The sequence below is a fragment of the Cydia splendana genome, chromosome 6 (assembly GCF_910591565.1).
Source record: "Cydia splendana chromosome 6, ilCydSple1.2, whole genome shotgun sequence".
In the NCBI taxonomy this organism is placed as follows: domain Eukaryota; kingdom Metazoa; phylum Arthropoda; class Insecta; order Lepidoptera; family Tortricidae; genus Cydia; species Cydia splendana.
In genome coordinates this window covers 8090190-8104801 of record NC_085965.1, presented here as the reverse complement: position 1 = coordinate 8104801, position 14612 = coordinate 8090190, and the positions used below count along the sequence as shown (strand labels likewise).

The 14612-nt window shown below is 36.5% G+C and overlaps 1 protein-coding gene across 1 annotated transcript in view; it reads right to left on the bottom strand.

Annotated features, from left to right (window-relative positions):
• Positions 1-14612, bottom strand: part of LOC134791332 (probable chitinase 10) — a 155583-nt gene that overhangs the window by 58549 nt on the left and 82422 nt on the right. The window contains exons 3-5 of the mRNA XM_063762348.1: positions 12215-12423; positions 8655-8892; positions 2435-2614 (exon numbers count right to left, since the gene is read on the bottom strand). Of these exons, the coding sequence (XP_063618418.1) occupies positions 2435-2614; positions 8655-8892; positions 12215-12423 (627 nt within the window). The remainder of the gene's footprint in view (positions 1-2434; positions 2615-8654; positions 8893-12214; positions 12424-14612) is intronic.

Genomic DNA, 14612 nt, shown 5'->3' with positions numbered 1-14612 from the left:
AATAAAAGAGTTTTGTATTTTTCAACACATTAATTATCAGCGCGAGTTACGCACTACGAGCGTAGCCGATATCATATGTTTTCCGCTTTGTAGCGAAAACAACCTACGAACAGAGAACCCGCCTAGCGGGTCGATGGCAGTGAATGTGTTAATAAGTATGCATCTAGGGGTTTTGATGCAAGATAAAGTGTCCTACTCTTCCTATCGAACTACTTAAGGAAGTAGCATATTATATTATAATGTTTTATAGAGATATACAAATTAACTATCTATATAGTACTAAGCTCTCAGAACGGTGACCGACAAACGTACGATTATCTGAAGATGCTCTACTGAATGAGGTTACATTAGAATATAATGGAAAATAGATTAGTCAGATAAAGCACAAAATGTTGACGCTTAATAAAACATGTAGGTATAAACGGTGGACTACTAAAAGGGTGGACTAGGCTTAGACTACTACTAGTGACCGCTCTCGTCGGTTTTCTCTAATAAAATCGTTACAAGACGAATGTAAGATACGAGAAACGATTTTAAAGTGCCGTTGTTTGTTTTGGCTCAGTCTTTGAAAAAATATATATTTATTCCAGTGTATTTTAGGCAAAATCCGCTTTTATTATCCAAGGCGTGGTTTATTTTTCTGCAAAACCGCTAATACAGTGAAACCTGGTTAAGTGGAACCTGGATAAGTGAGAAACCTCTATAGCTGGGACTCATGGTGCGGTCCCGACACTTTAGCACTGAATTACCTCTGTTAGTGAGATAAAACGAACCTCTATAACTGGGATTAGTTGTTGTGATTTTATAGTCAGATTTACCTCTATAATTGAGACAGAGAGTGCATTTTACCTCTTTTACTGAGACTATATTTATAAGATTACATTTTCCTAATTGTTAGAATTTTATAGTAATTGACCTCTGTATCTGAGATAAAGTCAGTCTATGACCTCTCTAACTTGGACTTTATTGATCAATTTCCGTATTCTTACTAACTCTTAGTCCATCCACAAATTCCGCATTTGCTTAATTGTGTCTAAACGACTTCTAGTTTCATTTAGTTACTTTACGTACTTAGTTAAAACTATCGAAACGAAAGCTGAAATCTTGATAAGTAACACGAATAAACACATCTTCATTTAATAATTTTCAAAGAGGCAATGAAGTTCGTATCAAATTTAATTGAAAAAAATCTATCATTTGAAAATAGAATCATTCAAAATAAATTTAAAGAAATAATTAATAGACTTAAGAAATATTTAGGGACAAGAATTATTTTACCTTATTTATTTTTATAGATAATTACAAAATACCTTATTAACCACCTCTATAACTGAAATATCCTCTATTCTCACCTCTATTAATGGGACCCTCTGTAAATGAGACAGAAATTTATTTGTACCTGGCTAACTGAGAGCCTGGGTAAGTGGAATACCTCTTTAAGTGAGACAAATCTGCTCGTCCCTTGAAGTCTCACTTATCCAGGTTTCACTGTATTTACCTACTCCGAGTTTAGAAATAAATTATGCTTTTAAGCGCTTTTATATTTCAGTCTGACTTCTGTCATTTTCTGTTTGTTTGCTTTTGTTTTTAGACTTTTTTGCTGTTGCAAGTTTGTGAACGGCTTTGTTTTGATCAAACATAGCAGAATCATTTCCATGATTAAAGTTAACTCAGAAACCAATTTGTAAGCACCAATCAACTTTTATCACAGAATGTATGTTGTTTTTGTCTATTTCAGAATGAAATCACATCTGACGAATTCGATTCTTATTTATTTATTCTAGTTCTTTTGATATATTATTCTGCGATCTTAACATTACCAGACTGAGTGTTTTTCTAGCTAAGAAAAACCTTTAAGTTAATTAATCTAGGCTTGTAAAAGCCAGTCGGCCGAAACATCTAAGAAAAAATGGTTTTGTTTTTGTTTTGCGCATTTATATTTTCTTCGGTTTTTATTGCTAGCTTTCATTAATTTCTAGTTAAGATAAATAATTATGGCGTAATTTCATTAATTTAATTAGCTATCAATCATTTATATTACTTGACTTCAGTTCACGTCCAAACCGTAGAAATTGCGGTCCCTCAGGCGGGGTATGGCAGAGTAGAAGGTCTAACGGGCGAGCAGTTGGCAATTAAAAATCTCCTTAAGCTTACACACACAAAAGAACCAGCCATCTGGTGGCTGTCTTTCCGTCTGTCACAGGCGTTTTGTAATCTACCTTTCAACAGCAGTACGAAATTCTTCTTATCATATCTAGGAAGGAGCTTGGGCCAGTCCACGTCCAGACCGAAGTTGCGATACCTCAGGTAGGGTATGGCGGAGTAGAAGGTCTGACGTGCGTAGCAGTAGGCAAAAATCTCCTTAAGCTTCTGAACACAGAAGAACTATCCACCTGGTGTCTGTCGGTCCGTGTATCACAGACGTCTAACCTACCTTTCAACAGCAGCACGAAATTCTTCTTATCATCTCCTCCCTTGGGGTACTCCCAGTCCACGTCCAGACCGTCGAAGTTGCGGTCTCTCAAGTAGGGGATGGCGGAATAGATGAAGGTCTGGCGAGCGTAGCGGGAGGCAGACATCTCCTTGAACTTCTGGGTTCCGAAGGACCAGCCACCTGGAAAAAAGAATTGATTTTATTTTGAATCGAATAATCATTCTGAGACAATTTAATCTTTTATTGAAGCTGTAAAGTTGTTGAAAAGATGTATTCAGCATTCAGATCACAAGGCTGCGGCCTTCTGAATGTGATAAGATATTATGATAAAAACAAAGGTATGGTGAAATTGATGATGATTATGATGATAACAGAACTAATTGCACTGCTTGCTTATTACGCCCTACGAAGGTATGGCATATGAAAATATTTTTTACCTAAAAAATGCTGAACTTAATAATTTGCCATTTCCAGGTTTCCAGCAGTATTTTTCCCGTGAATGTGGAATAAGTGCGGGAATATTCTCTACACAAATAGGAGAACATTCATGGAATCGCCGCATACGAGTACATTTACTTTTTTTTCAACTTAGCTATTAATATATTATTCATCTAATTGTATTGATTTCACAGTGTACCGGAAGAACTGCATCATCAGCTAAGTAAACTTTGAACTACCAACGAAAATTGTTTAACGTTCAATCAATATCATGTCAAGCAATCATAGGGAATTTACGCCCTTTTCCGGTACAAATGTCACTAAAAGGTCAATTTAATTTACATTTAGGTACATTGTAACACATTGCGTTAACAATCACGTACAAATTATATGTAAACTGGCGTTCAAAAGTGCATGAAGATGATTCAAACGTAATATTAAGGCATTACGGTCGACAACGTCGACATCTATCCATGCACTTTTGAACGCCTATGTACCTACATTTATATTGAACATAGATAAATATTATACAATCTTACACAAATCAACCTAATCCAACGGTAAAGTCAATAACGCTTGTGGATAGGTCCTAATACATAAATACCTATAGAAAACTTAGAAAATATACATATAGAAAACTTTAATAGCTCAGGAACAAATATTCGTAATAAACACATAGGTACATATTAATTTGTTACGGGGGATTCGAACCCGGGACCTCCAGTCCCCCATATGTAAATTACCAATAATAAAAACAAAATGTGCATGACTTTATTGGCACTTTTCCTTGTCGATATTTAATAGGTACCTTGACTATAGGTGCTAAGATTATAAACCACTTAAAAGATAACCTTTTATGGACTCGTATTTGAAACCAATACCTTTCAACACGTCCAATAGAATCTTTCTTAACGCCCAAGGTAACCAAACATACCAATCGTTTTCTCCACAAAGCAAACAATTATAAAGTGATGTGAAACAAAAAATATCGATGTCGACACTCGCAACAGATATCGCAAAGCGAATAATGCGCGGTTACGCCACGGCTCTAGTTAGGGAAACGGGTGTGGTTTTTATCCACATTCCCGTGAAAATAGGTAAAAATGTCGACAATTGTGCCTTGCGTGGGAAAGGCTTGGCGGCTTGGTCGCATATGAGATAGTGCTGTATTATGATTTATCGATATCGTTTGTTTCACGAACAACATACGAATAACAGTTTGCTTTATTATTAGTATTATATTAGTATCAATACTAAGTAGAAATAAGCTCGGTTACATTACGAGAAACGCAATATAATCAATATGTTGCATCAGACTGCAGTTCGTTTGTGGGTCATTTTATTTAATGATAGCTGCAAAACTGCATGGACGCATTATGAATGGAATTCATTCATAAGTAGTCATGCATTTTTACAGCTGGGTGTACATACACAACATTTTCTTTTCAATAAGGCATATTTTTTTTCTACACAGAATCACGAACTCTTTCGATCCTAATAAGAAAGAAAAGTTTTTCCTTTATATGCTTACAGCTGAGTATTAATTAATAAATACCTACATTAGGTTATATCGCGGAAGTATTCATTTATTTACCTGAAGTAAAGTAAACAGTGGTACTTAAGCACTATATAGCATATAACTTTGTTTATGATGTAATACGCACAAAAACAATTACATAGCAGAAGATACACAATAAAAAGTAACAATTAAAGGTAATTACGTTATGTCACAGTTCTAACTACTAATAGTTAATGATTTAAAACCATCGGTATTTTAATTAGTTATTTTTAAATTTTTACAGTTAATTGGTCAAATCGCACGCAAACGGAAAGAAATATTACTTAACGACGGAACTAACGTCCATTCGATTTTATTTTCAAATACAATGTATGATTAAGTTATCAATGTTTTCAATCGATTATCATTGATTTAATCAATTACATATCTCTATATTTATATTTAATAATTTTTAACTACTGACATTTATTCATCAAAAATGTAAAATTATAAAAAAACAGAATGAGCAACAACAAAAACATGGCGCTAGTGCAGAGTGGAGGTAGACGGGTTAGGTAGGGCTGCACCGTCTTTGAGACCGAAGAAATGTTGGATGGGTTTGAATTTGTGCCGTGTCCCGCGGATACACATGCCGGTGGCTAGGATTATCGAAATTATAATTTTCGATCTTAGCCAGCCCATTACTAAACTAAGGGATCTGTCCCAATGGTCAGCGATGGCCTCACCGAGATGTTTGATGAAGGTGGACATTTGCGGAGCGAAGACTCCATCGACGGAAGTGACGAGGGGAGTGAAAGTTGCGTGACGCTTTGCACAGGCGTTCGAGTATTTTCTTTTTTTCTCTTCTTCGGCGGATTTTAGGACGGATGCTACGGGACGTGAGATATAAGAAGGAGCGTCGGTGTCTACGACACGGATATCAAATTACGCCTCAATTGCATGACTACATGCGTGTTTCTCTAGCTCGACTTTGCGGGTTTTTTAAGTTACAGTTACGTACTCCTTTGTATTTTAACCTAACAATCTCTTTGTTGCAACTCATAATCCGATCACTGCAATGCATAATAGTTTTTTATTGTTATTTTGTATCTCTATACAACCGCGTGCTAACGGTTTAAGTAACATATCTAACTGTTTTACACATTACTCAATGAACAACTCACGGCCCGATTCGAACTTTAAGATACGTGAATTAATAGATCTAGAAACGATATGGATGAGATGTGTCAGTGTCAAATGTGACGTCTCTTCAAACAAAAACGTCACTTTTGACACTGACACATCTAATCCATATCGTTTCCAGATCTATTAATTCACGTATCTTAAAGTTCGAATCGGGCAGTCAACTCAGTTAACTTTAAATGCTATTGATGCGTGATGTAAATATTTTTTTTTTAAATAGGTAGGTACAATCAAGAACCCTTTTGTACGTAAACTTTATTGTGCTTATTGTGCGTTATTTTTCTTTGTTAATTGCTGTTTTTTTTTTGCGACATTAAATAATGACTTTTTTTAAACAATATGAAAAATATTGTAAAGTGCTTTGGGGTAGCAACGAAAGCGGGGTAATTTTTATACTAAACCAGAATCACTGCATTTTTGGCAACTCACGGTACTGCATCGCTTATTAAGGCATCTTTGCTTCCACGAATTTTGAATATTCGTTTGAATTCCTTTTCTCAGATGTGAGAATATGATATGCTAAAAAAGCAACTCGAAAACAACGTCGGATTCACCGGATTTGCATATAAAGCGGATCTCTGTATGGAACCCTTAGCACGATCTCCACACACTTGACCAACTGGCGTAACGAGAAACCGCCCCAGGCTAGCATGGTACACAGATATATACCTTTCTAATGATGCCTAATAGCCCATAAGTTCCACTTTGGCAGCTACAAATTGTTTTACAGTACATATGGTACTACTTTACCGCACTAGTGTGATAATGAACACATTACGTAACTATAAGTATGTTGAAAATTTAAAGGGTCATATGTACTGTAAAACGTTGTACGATACATGTGCGAATAAGTAATTCGCAACTCGTCTCGATTTAAAACACTCCTTCGCACTTGTATCGTAATGTACTATAAACTAACTGATGGATCTTGACTCATAATGTAACTAACACGCATCTTCTGTAACAATTACTGTAATTTATATTGGTTGTTTTTTATCCCTGAAATAAAGCCTTCGCCAAGATTTTTAAAATATTCTGTTGAATAGAATTTAGAAACAATATGATAAAATAAATAGTAGGTTCACATAAAATAACATTTTTTTTAAACAACCTGCTCCCTGCTCATTATCATGCAATAATACTAATTGTTGAAATTCCAATGAATTTTCATTAGTTTTAACAAATTATACAAGTAACATTAGTAGGATAAAAATATGTATATAAGGAATGTGCTCTGCAGAGCTCTCGTTGATACGATTGAAACGAGTAAATGGAGTTTGAATTTGCGTAGTCTACCTAGAGATATGTCCGTGACAATGCCGAATACCTTCTGAAAACTTGCTGGAAAATTTCAGGAGCGGTGGATGCGGCATGCGAAATTCGTGGCTTTCCGAGAATTCAACATGCAAGCATTTAAGCTGTTTAGCTATGGTTTTATAACTGGAATATTTAACAAATAATTATATACACATATGTGTGTAGTTACTACCCAACTCCGCGTTATGAAGTGTTTAATTACACCAGCACCGGTATAGCACGGTCGCATTTTTATCGCTTGTCACCATGCCTGTCACGTTCTAACAAGTATGTAAGTGCGAAAGTGTCGGACAACGGTGACAGGCGATAAAAATGGAACCATGCTGCGCCACCGCAGTAGGGCTAATATGGTCGGCTCTTTATCATTTGTCACCATGCCTGTCACGTTCTAACAAATATGTAAGTACGAAAGTGACGCATGGCATGACAGGTGATAAAAATGCGACCATGATACCGCTGCAGCAGGCGTATTATGGATGCCTTTATCCACGTGATAAAATAACTGTCACTTTTTTACACTGCGGGATAGAAAGTGACGGACACCGTTTTATCACGCTGTCACGTAGACGAGAACGACCACCATATCCGTAGGTACAGGATTTTACATATAAAACTTTACTTTATTTTCTTTGTACTTATAACAATTTTTAGGAACGAAAACTAGTACCAGACAGATATTTATGTTAAGTACCTAAATGTTCATGCAAAGTTTCATGCCTAATTTAAGCATGTCGTTTTATAATGAGAGCGTAATTTCGATTGTATGAGAGCGGTTTTTTGAGCGGAGGGTTCGTGTGAATCCTTATTCTAATATTCCACTGAGGTTACGCGTACGTGTGTTTTTAATTGCGGTTAAGTATTGTAGTTAAATAGAATCATAGTATTAGGAGTTAATGAACGGAAGACGGTAATTAGCTTTTATTTTACGACTAACAGACATGCAAACTGTTGGGATCGCAATCTCCAATTTTTTATCTTTATAAAACTAAAGTGCAGTATCCAAACCGGCTGCGTTGGGCTCGGATAGTATGCGGGGGCTTTTTCTAAAGTACCAACGGTAGCACAATACATTACGTTTCATCGCGGCCAATTAGAAATACCTAAGTTAGCATAAAGAGTCTGTGCGGAAATTGGGCCCCATACATTCCACGACTTCTCTATCCGCGCAGACTATACTCGTTTTTTTTTTCTTACAAATCGTTCATTTTTCAACCTTCATACCATCAACCACATTCACTTTCGTTTTGGCAATTACAGGGGGTAAATCGGTTCCTCTTGGAAGTTAAAATTAGTTCACTCTACGTATCGAATTTTTTTGAGTCGTCAAGAATAGTCAAGATTCTGACATGTACTGCAGCGGCTTCACCGAGAATGTACATGGTAAAATTTAAGACTTATTTAAGCTTAAGATTATAAATACATTTATTATTAACGGCCTCTTAACCTAGTTGGTAGTGTTGGTAGTGACCCTGCCAACGAAGCAAGAGGTCAAGGGTTCGAATCTTGGTAAGAGCCATTATTTGTGTGTTAAGTATCACAGATTTTTGTTCTTGAGTTATAGATGTTTTCTATTTACGTATTTAAGTATTTATCTATATCTATATACATAGATAATACTATATGTATCATCGTCTAGTACCCACAGCACAAGCCTTATTGAGATGACCGTGACTTGATCGATTTTGTGGTGTCTGGCGGGATCCCTTTGCTCAGCAGTGGGGCACAAGACACAATAAAAGCTTTAAAAAAAGTATAAAAACTTACCAATAGCCAAAAGAGTTTTCAACTTCGGATTAGCCTTCTTCAGCGCATTGATTCTGTCGTACAATCCAGTCTTCCCGTCCTTCGTCTCATCGTTGGACTCGAAGGAGCTCAGTTTGCCCTTCTTCAGCCAGCCGAAGGCGAATATCATGTGGGTGCAGAGGTCCGGCTGGATGTCTTCGGGGGTGAACTTGCCGAGTTTGGTGCGGTATTGGGACCAGTTGGTGTAGTAGCAGACGATCTGAGGAAAGATATAAACATGTTTTTATACAGTTTAATATAGCTTCAGTGCGTATAATTATTTGTAAGTTTGATTCAAATCTTGTAACTTATATTTTAACCACTTCTCGGTGTCCGATTGAGCTGAAATTTGGCATACTTCCGTATTTTCGATCACAATGCAATAATATGCTAACATGGAGCTGATCTGATAATGCAGTCGGAAGGTAGCCAAAGGAACTCCTCGATGGTAGAACAAAAATACATCGAGTCTCGAGGTCTCGAGAAGTACTTGATAGGCACAGATATGAGAAGTACAGTGAGGAATAAAAGTGTGTTACAATAAAAATCTGACAGTTATTTGTTTACTCATTGAACAATTTGATGAATGAGACAAAAGAATGGTACGGCACATGACGTGCTGTACATTCGGATTCAAACTGCATAAACGTTACTGTACTGCATGCCTGCAAACATCATAACAGTGACGCTGGTGCAGTCTGAATTCGAATGTCACCTAAATCCTCACTTGAGCTAAGTCAGAAATGTACGTATGATTATCCACTGTCGGTGAGTCTTCCAAACGCATCCGCAATGCTGACGCTTGAACTCTTGTCCCATCTCACTCAATTCCTATCCCTCCTAACCCCGACTACGGGGTGAGCTGGCATTTCCTACTATTTGCGTTTATCGTTGAATCTATGAAATGAAACGACAGATTATCATTGAAAAACTAAAGTTCATACTACCGGAACACTTTTCAACGTGCCACATATAAAAATAAACTTTTATTGAGGTTTGAACTTCGGATTTGTCCTAACTCATCCCATTTTAAGGTAATGTAAAAGTTTAAGTTATTATCTCGGCATAATTCCATTAACCATTAACATCAATGTAAGAGGAAATAAGGTTTTCGCCTCTATTACGTATAGTAATTGCTGAATTATTGATCGACCGTAGTTCAAAACAACAGGCATTAGCGTTGTTGGCCTATTCCTTATTGATATAAATAAGTAAGCATCGGTCGATAATTTTATTAAACAAGGTTTTTTATCGAAAGTAGTTTAGCAATAAAACTTATATATAACAAGTTCAAGATAGTCGCTAAGCCAGACCGGTTCTGACTCATTTACCGATTATGTACATTCCGCATATATTCGTTTGATTATAATATTGATTTAATATGACATGCTAATGCATGGTTGCTATTGATATTGATAAGATATGTAAGATATTGATATTTCTAATAAAACTCATAAGGATATACCAGACGTTTTATTTTATTTGCTAATTCCGGCCCGTACCACTCCGAGACCACGGGGACAACGCCGTCCTCGTAACGTCGGAGGTAAATCTTAAAACTTAAATACGCGATTAAGTCCCGTTGTGTAGTTTCATAAGGATATAATTAGACCTGTCATAGGATCATTAGTTAAATGGCCAGCGGAAATAAATTTTAAATTATAACAATATACATTGTTGTGTTTGCATTTGCTGTGAATTTTATGAAGAGGATGCGACACATTAGAATTACAGTTCTAAAATCTTCTTCTTCAATTTTAGAGGTATCCTATGTCGGTGGAGTATTTTCCATTTCTCCCTCTCATATGCCATATCCTTGACCTCTTGATACGACACGTCACCAGCTTTTTCTTTTATTTGGTCTACATAGCTACGTCTTGGTCTGCCCCTGCCTTGTACCTTGCCTCTAGTTCTAAAATAGCTGACATATAATAAAGTGGACATAAAGTGGTCGTTACGATCTCTCATTTACTGATTCACATAATAGTATGTGCTGATCAAAGGAATAGTAGTGTATAAAAACAAGTTACATTATTTAAACCCCAATTTAAATACTATGCTAGTATCCAAACAATTAACACCAATCTATCAATGTCCACCATTATTCTACACAAGTGAAATTCGGAATGACATTTCCCTCTTAAAGCATTGTTGTTTTACCACTCTCAAAAAACAACAAGTTAGCCAAAAGTACACTTAAAATCTTTAAACATAGAGCTCTTGAAAACTGCAAACGCTTAAGCAAAATACACGTTGAAGGCTAACAACTCTACGCTCAAAAAGCTCCATAACACATCCGCGTTGCATTTTGCTAAAACACCAACTTACCATGTCAACTCTCTAAAGCATGTGCCACTCTTATTGCTTTAGCTTTAGGTTAATTATCGAGTGGTAATAAGTTAGTAGATGGCAAAGGTAAGTTGGCATCATGGTCCTCGTAAGGCAATGGTCTTTTCCTGGCAAGTTCACAGCAAGACCACTTTCCTAAATGCGTTTACCGGAACAGCGCGATTCCGCGTATCCTGTCGTTTTCTAGCTAATAGCCCTCTAATAGATGTTGGAAAGTATTACAGGCCGCGATTGTGTTTAAGAAGATTTGAACAATACTATAGCACTTTGAATCTTTGAGATTTCGAGACACGTCTTGTTTTAGAGACAAGTTTGAAGTTTATAAGTTCACTCACAGACGAAACGGGTTACGCTTTTCTGCTAACTAACACGATTTTTTTTCGTATTTTTTTTGATAAGTTATTAAATCAAATGAAACGGGATGAGGATACTTAAAGAGAGGCTTATGCTAGGTGATGGTGTTCACAAGCCGACAATGTTATTTAATGAAGAAGTTTTAATTGGCTTACTCATTCGAGTTCACCTGGTCGGAGGACCTATTCTCATTTCATTTGACCACTTTCTTTTGACACAATTATTATATTCATCCTTGTCCTTCTACGGTAGCAACATAATTATCTACAGCAGCGGAAGACATGGCTAGATACGCTTGGTCGGCCTCGGATCTTAAGCCGGTTTTAACTTGCAAAATATCACTTGGTCAGACAACCTACTTATTACTAGAATTTGGCCGAATGGCTCACTCGATCTATAAATAAATTAAATAATAAATAAATAAATAAAATAAATATTATAGGACAATTTTACACAGATCAATCTAGTCCCACGGTAAGCTCAATAAGGCTTGTGTTGTGGGTACTAGACGACGATATATATAATACATAATTATATATAAATACTTATATACATATAAAACATCCATAACTCAGGAACAAATTACCTTATGCATCACTCTGTCTCTCTGTCTGTGGCTGTGTGTCAGTGTCTGTGTGTGTTTCTCTGTCTGTGTGTGATGTTGTGTGTGTGTGTCTGCCTGATCGTCGGTAGTGACAGAATTCTATACGGCAGCCGACCAATTCCGGATAGCTCGGGTGACCTAGATCTCAGGCCAGATTACACAAGCGGACATCACATGGTCGGAAGACCTATCTAGAATTTGACCAAATGCCTCACTCGATCTATAAATAAGTTACCTTGTAGCCATCCTTGTCCTTATGGTCGTCGGTGGCGACAGAATTATCGATAGCAGCCGACGACTTTCGACTGGCTATACTCGGGCGACCTCGGATTTTAGGCCGGTTCACACTAGCGGATATCACTTGGTCGGTGGACCGGGACACGCTGCTCGATACTGAGGTGCTGGTGCTGACTTTGGTCGGTTTTCGGAGTCTTCGGCGGACGGCTGTAAAAATTTTTTTTATTTAGTTACTACAAGGTGGAGTTTTTTAGTTACTCGCAAAAATGATTCAAACATCGTTACTGGCATTTAATAAAACCTAGTAGATGTTACAAGCGGATATCATAATCCTGTACGGTTACCATCAGTTTGTCACTGACATAAACGCCGTCGAGAACGTAATTTACTTTCTATATATCCCGTTTGCACTAATATGCGAGTGCGAGCGAGATGTATAGAAAGTAAATTACGTTCTCGACGGCGTTTATGTCAGTGACAAACTGATGGTAACCGTACTGTAACCGTCTACAAATTAAAACTTTGTAAAACAAATGCAAGTCTGATTTGTAAAAATAAATATTAAAAATTAAGTGGAGAGGAAAGCCTTTTCAGAGATAAAAATATGAGTAAAAACTTTTAAAATCCTCTTTTCTATTTGGGTAGGTAGGTCTTTAAATATAGGTATGTAATGGGTCACTTCAGCCATTTGGTTTTTTTATATTAACTAAAGTAATTCAATCATTCAGCCGCTTAGATAATACCCTAGAATGAAAACAATATCACAGAATTTAAAGGATTTTACCTGAAAACCTGGCTTTCAGTAACAGGATTACTAAATCTCTACCGTTCGTCCAATTTGCATCTTTTATGTCCAATTGCGCCAATTTCAATTTGGACAAAGGAATAAATCCGTTCATAATGGTCGGTACTCAAATAACGATCTATTTACATTCTCAACGATTTTATAAAAGTTACTAACCGAATGTGTAGGTATATTAAATTTATTTGTAAAATTCAGAAAATAATTGATGATTAAAAGGAACTCCGTAGGGAGAGTTAAGTAAATCAAGTAACAATTGTATTTAATGAAAAATTTTCATGTTCTCATGGTGGTCGCATAAAGTAATTTGAAAACTTTTTATTAATTTGTTGTTTTTTTATTAGCATTCCGATTATTACCGATACCATCACACAAAATTTCACGATTCTAGAACTTCAGGAACCAATGTTTTTAGGTTTACCTGTATTTTTAGGTACCCCCATTTCAAGGGGTTGCAGGGATAAAGTTACAGATTTTTCATCACCATATGTGTTACAGACCTATCTTTACGTGCCAAATTTCAGCCTTTTAGGTCTTCAGGAAGTAGTCTGTATTTTCTATGACACAAATTTCATATGGTTCGAACAGTGAAAATTAAAGTATCTACAAAATTTAAAATATAATAGGTAGCCTAATAAAACTTGGTGTTTTTGATAAGTTCACTAACTACATGGTATTCTAAAAAGTTCAGCTTTCTAGCATTATCCAAGCCGAAACTACGAGGGTTCGAAAATACGACGAGACGTGCCGAGAGAAGATTACGATGACCAAATCGATGGATCTATTTTTAATTAAATCACTATTTTATACTTAATAATTTTTATACTTTAAACACAATAATTTAGTGATGCATCTCAGTAGATATTCTCAGTCGAATTTTATTCCAACTCAGTAACCATTTCATTCTTTCAACCATTGGCATTGCATACCTACTTTTGCCACTTTTGCAAATCGCTGTACAGTTGAAAGTTTTAATTTATGAGTTTTATGACCCATTTTGTACCTTGTCACAGTGACAATAGTATGAAGTCTCTAGCGACTTTCATTTCATTGATTGTCACTGTGACAAGGTACGAATTGGGTCATAAATTAATACTTTCGAGCGGACATTTCTCAATTGTCACATCATGGATAAAGCTAACCATAATTCGGCTGCTGATAGACATAAGGAAATTCGAACCTACATTATATAAGAAAACTAGTGAATCCTGGCTCCTATTTCACCACGGTGACAGGTGCGACAATTGCCGACATCACTGTTACTGACGTCACAGGGCTCTATAGACTACGGTAACCGCTTACCATCGGACAGGCGGTATGCTTGTTTGCCACCAACATTTTAACTAACTAACTAAAGGAACGCCATTATATCGCCAATAAAGTCGCAGTCGCAAACGATCTACAGATTTATGCAGCGGCCAGTATAGATGATCTTTCTTCATTGATTACTCAAATCAACCTTTATTTGGAATCCATACGAGACTGGGCGTGCAAATTTGGTTTGAAAATCAATGCTAGGAAGTCGCAGGCGATTATCATTGGTAGTCCTTATTATGTAGGTGTTATGTAGGCAAGCTTTCGGACATGGTGGTAC